Here is a 5723-nt window from a genome sequence, read left to right on the forward strand (position 1 = left end):
GGCCAAGGCTGTTATTTCGTGTTGCCTTCCCACAAGGCTCCTCACCACAAAATATGGCTTAGACAGATCTTTTGTTCCTCCAGCTGCACTAGGCTAAGTCTCAGATGATTTCACCAGCACAAGAACTTGCTGCCCTCTACAACTTGAACTTCTCTGACTTCCAAAGAGTAAGTTTTCTTGGTAAGCTGGAATGAACTGAACTGACTGTGTTTTTCAGTAAGGGGTGATTCATGCATGTTCTATAATTTGTAGCCTAAACTGCTTACAGATACCGTTACTAAACTCTGAGTTCGTTGCAGATGGTAGAGAATTGTGCTTTTAAGACTTTCTGTTTTCAGCTCTAAGTATGTGGTTTATCATATGGAGTGTGTCCGACTTGTGTCTCCTGTTATCAAGTTTCCCCTGACATGACTGTTTTAAGTTCTTGGAAATATCTCATGAAGCGTTCGTATCTCAGTGCTCTGAGAAGTGACCTGCAAGACTGGCAGGGCAGTTACAATTCGAGTAAATATCAAATAGACTCACCTATAGCCAAGGTACAAAGAGTTCCCCCTAAATACCCATTCCTTCACAAAACCACTGGGAGATTTTGGTCCCTATTATTTATCCTTCCATCTGGCACGATGGCAGTTCTCTTCACACCATCCACGTGGCAGGTGAATCAACCCCACAAAGGCCTAAGAAAGGGTTTTCCCCAAACTGAGCAGACTTTCCTCGGTTGTTCCTCCTGCTTTCTTAGGACAATTGCGGCAGTGAGAACCAAAAAAACTATTAACTGGAAATTTTGTGACGTAGTAAAAATGCTGAGAGGGTGGAAGTGGAAGGTGAAGCTCAAGTTCTGGACTGAAACTGAAGAAGGGGTCACAGGAATCCAGAGGAAACCAAGAGCGTGGAATGGGAATGGGAGACAGACTGTGTAACCATCTCTTCACAAAACCAGGATGGAGTTACAGGATTTAGAGACAGATTTTACCTATGTAGACATCAACAGGACTGATTAGGAGATAAGATATTCTCCTGATATACTCTGCCTGAAATCCAACACCCAGTGAATTCCTCCTGAAGCACAAATATTGCTGCTCAGCCCACCAAGTGCCCGCACAGTTTGTCAGCACAGAGCACTGACTGTGTCTGCAGTGGGAGGTGCTCCCTGTGGTTCTGCTGGTTGCTCAGATGGGCTCAGCCATCTGATGATGCTGCAGGGATATGGAACCCCTCCCTGGCTTTGCTAAAGAAACACCTACAATGGGGTTCCAAACACCTGACTCCACTCAAAGCTGTTTTTAAGGCTTTCATCAGTCGTGAAATATGACTGCAGGAGCACTCAAATACGAAGTTAAAAATGCAAGTTTGACCATGGCACATGATTCCACCCAGCCATCAGCACACAGAGGCTCTGGGTCACACCACATTACAAGGATATATTAATACCACGAGTTTGTTACTACTTTTTTTTCCTTACAATTCTCTCTCTCCTGTTCAATTCATAGAATACTTCGTGCATTAGACAATCACCACTAGGATTCATAGGAAATTAGCGTTTTTAAGTCCCATCTTCTTTGTTATTGACAGTGTTCAGTAAACAAATATTAAGAGTATCAAGAAAACATTAAGAAACATGGATGTTATTATACAAACCCCTGAGAATACCTGCTTTCCTCTCTCTGCCTCAGGGTTCTCACCCTACACTGAGCAAAGCCTCTAAAAACTTTTCCGTGGTTCCTGTGCTTTGACCTGCAATGTTACATTTTGACTCATTTGCTGCTGTTGAGGTTGAGCAGCCTGACATGACTCACAGCTGCTTATTCTGCCAAATAAGTAAGGGCTCCTCTGACTGCATTAAGTGCTCTGCAGTGTTAGCCTGGCTTTGCAAAATGATTTGTCTTTCACAGCATCAGGGTTTCACCTCAGAAGAGTACTTTGAAGGCCAAGTAGTTCACACCTATAGAAAACGTAAGATTAGAGAAGCACAGGAAGACTATGAAGATGTTTTGTGATGAGCAAACAGTGGTTGAAGTGTATTGGATTTAACTAAGTTATGGGAATGAAAAAAAAAAAATCACAATTTTATCATTATTAACACACAGTACTACGTCAGCCATGTTTTTGGAGAATAATAGAAAAACAACATAAAAATGCCACAGAACATACAAAATCCCCAAAGCCACATAAATTTCTGTTTTATGTAATATACAATATTTCCAAGTAATCTAATTTCAATGTTCTCCCTACAGAAACAATCCTGGGATTACCTCACCTTAGTCAAGGACATATATTTTTAACAAAAATAACACTGTTTATAAACAAAAGCAATAGACTCAAGCCACGGCTTGGATACTTAGTAAGACAAGCAGTTTCTTCACAGGGAGGATAACGCTGGACTACCCAAGATCTTCCACCCCTGAAGATCTTCAGGACAAATTCGAGGCTGATCTAATCTACTGCTGGAGATGGAAACACCTGAGCAGCTGTGGCTGCCCCATCCCTGGGAGTGTTCCAGGCCAGGTTGGACGGGGCTTGGAGCAATCTGGGATGGTGGAAGGTGTCCCTGCCCATGGCAGGGGGGTGAAATGAGCTGGGCTTTAAGGTCCCTTCCACCCTCCAAACACTTGTGTGACATCAACTACACACCAGAGTGAGAATAACAAATGCATTTACAAAAATTTGTCTAATTAAGGTATTAGGTGTAATGTCTATAATTAGGGTATCTATGTCTTCCTAAAGGTCTGAGGAAGAAAGTTACTCAGGAATTCCATCTGCACCCATTTAAAACTGAGTTGTAAGGCTGATGCTTAACCCACTACTCCTCAAGTGTCCAATACAAACCTCAGCTACACCACTTCATAAAAAAACCCTTCTGCAACTCTGCAGTAAATTCAAGTGAGACAGGAATGAAGACTGGGATTTTTTAATACTCCCAATTGGTTTCCTTCAGTACCAGGCACTGGATATGGAGAAAGCTGTTCCTTGTCTGAAGTCAGAACAGAAAACTTCTGTTTACTTCAAGTACAGTGAATTTGTTTATGCTTTTTTTCTTGGAAGGTACAGATCAAAACTTGGGTTTGTTAATAATGGCACTGACAGTGTTGCCAAAGAAATGCACCATTCTACTTACTTCTTTATGTATTGCTGCTTTTTAAAAGTTAAACTTACACGCCATTTACTTTATGACTATCTAAAACTTAATTTTCCTTCTCATCAACAGGTCACAACATATGAATTTCAACATGGGGATTCTGAGCCAGTCAATCTTTCACCTCCTCTGGGCTGCTTTGGTCATTTGTCAGTATGAAGATTATGATTTTGAGGACGAGTATGAGGAGCCAGACCATCAAACTCCGTATTATTTGAACCCGAACGCACAAGCTGAAGTCCCTCCCTTTCCTTTCCCAGTCGAGTGTGCCAGGGAGTGTTTCTGCCCACCAGCCTTCCCCTTGTCCATGTACTGTGACCATCGGAAGCTGAAGGCGATACCGAACATCCCCAGTCACGCCCAACAACTCTACCTGCAGAACAACGACATCGAAGCTGTGCCCGCAGCACCCTTCACCAACGTCACCTTTGTGAGGGAAATCAACCTCAGCTACAACAAAATTAAATTCCATACCATTGACCAGGGAGTTTTTGCCAAACTCTCGAGCTTGGTGCAACTTCATTTGCAACACAACGAATTAGAGGAGTTCCCAGTCCCACTGCCCAGCTCTCTGGAGAGACTCCTCCTTGGCTTCAATAAGATCTCCCGGATACCTGGGGATGCACTGGAAGGATTACCCAACATCACCGTGCTGGACCTCTGCAGTAACTTGCTTGATGACTCGGTGCTCAAAGACAGACCCTTTTCCAACATGAGAAATCTGATGCAGCTCAACTTATGCAACAACAAGTTACAGACTATGCCTCCTGATCTGCCGTCATCGCTGATGCACCTCTCTCTTGAAAATAACTCCATTTCTCACATTCCAGAAAACTACTTCCACAGACTCCCCAGAATCATTGCTCTGAGAATGTCCCACAATAACCTGCAGAACATTCCACACAACACCTTTAACCTGCCCAACCTCCTGGAGCTTAACCTGGGGCACAACAAACTGAAACAAGTATTCTACATTCCAAGAAGTTTGCAGCACCTGTATATTGAAGGCAACGAAATTGAAAGTATGTTGATGGCTAAAATTCTTTAAAAGCAGAAAACTTAGTGGATTTTGGCACTGGCTGTGGGAGGAATGCAGGGAGAACATCATCCCATCTTCTTCAGGATGCATTGTAAACAACATCCTCAGTCATTTGAGACCAAACTGGTGAAATTAGAGAGGATTTGATTTCTCAGTTTACCCCTAATTTACAATTCCTTGTAAAATTGAATACCAGTTTTTCATATAACAAGCTAAAAACTTTTTGAAAATTGCTTCTGATGTGGCAACTGATAAAAATGTACAGAGAAAAGGAATTACAAAAATACTTCATTCACATAAAATACTAATTACAAACTGTAGTGGTAGTAATTTTTTTAACTCCACAACCTTATATTTTGCAAACCCCAGAACTGTCATCACTGCCATTTACAAAACTGATTTAAAACGCAAAGATGACATTACTGCGCACAGCAAAAGTATTTCCCATTTTAAATTTCAAAATGTGAGTTTGAAAACTTGAGACTATCGCAAAAGGTCTTAATTTTCCCACATTTTAATTAAGGTTTTTTTGCTCTCTTGCAGACATAAACGTTACTCTGATGTGCCCAACTCTGGACCCACTGAACATCCACCAGCTGACTTACATCCGCGTGGACCAGAACAAGCTGACGAGCCCCATCAGCAGCTACGCCTTCTTCTGCTTCCCCCTCATCAGAACCATCTACTATGGAGAACAAAATGTGACTGTCAGCAAGCCATCCTCGCTCAGAACTCCAGTGTTCCGGCGGTTCTTGACACCAGAGGAATACCAGGAAGCAGAAGACAATCACGAGACGCACAATCAGGACACCGAGGAAGATCAGGAAGCAGAAGACAACTACTTCCATCCTTACTTTCACTGAAGGAATTGTTAATGAGTGTACAGGGACAGTTTTCCTTAGTTGGGGGTCATTCACAGCCATTCTGGAACAACTGGATAGTCTGGGATGTTGAAGACTCGTTTGTGGAGATCAGATTTTAGTGTAGGGAAATGTCCTCTTATTGGTGGGGTCAAAACCTTAACGGCAGGAACAAAGAGCACTCACCTGAGCATCAGTCAAAGTCTGATACACACTTGGGTTGATGGTGGGAAGAAAACTGCCTAAGCTGAAGAAAACTGACGTGAGAAAGCTTCTGTGTTCTAAAGGGATCCAACTGCAAAATGCCTGAACCACAAATGAATGTCACACTCCATAGGAACAAAGAGTTAAGGGCAAAAATCCTCCCAGCTCTGCATCCTGCTGCTGACAGCAGAGCAAAACAGACACACCAGAGAGCAGCACAGGAGGGTAAGGTCACAGAAATACTTCCACAAGGTTCCTCTCCACCTCCCCCAGAAATACAGATGTTTCTTCATCCAGTTTCTAACTGGACAAGAAAATCAACCTTTGATTTTTCTCAAAGAAAAAAAAAAAATCAAAATCAAACCTTCCCCATACTATGTTTTAAATGCCCTGACAAGGTGTATTACAACATTTACTTCTCTGTCTGTACCTCAACTATCACAATCCTTCAAATGATATTTCAGCTTGTTAGTAACATAGGCAATAC

General features: G+C 42.3%; 2 protein-coding genes across 2 annotated transcripts in view; one reads left to right on the forward strand and one right to left on the reverse strand.

The window, feature by feature from the left end:
- CENPP (centromere protein P) overlaps window positions 1-5723 on the reverse strand; it is a 118761-nt gene that overhangs the window by 81139 nt on the left and 31899 nt on the right. The window lies entirely within an intron of this gene.
- OMD (osteomodulin) lies at window positions 85-5498 on the forward strand. The gene is made up of 3 exons (XM_027886452.1): window positions 85-167; window positions 3206-4155; window positions 4716-5498. The coding sequence occupies exons 2-3, from the start codon at window positions 3216-3218 to the stop codon at window positions 5033-5035; spliced, it is 1260 nt and encodes a 419-aa protein (XP_027742253.1). The 5' UTR covers window positions 85-167; window positions 3206-3215; the 3' UTR covers window positions 5036-5498.

The sequence above is a fragment of the Empidonax traillii genome, unplaced genomic scaffold (genome assembly GCF_003031625.1).
Source record: "Empidonax traillii isolate 1590-97213 ecotype Southwest subspecies unplaced genomic scaffold, ASM303162v1 scaffold187:size1931383, whole genome shotgun sequence".
Lineage (NCBI taxonomy): Eukaryota > Metazoa > Chordata > Aves > Passeriformes > Tyrannidae > Empidonax > Empidonax traillii.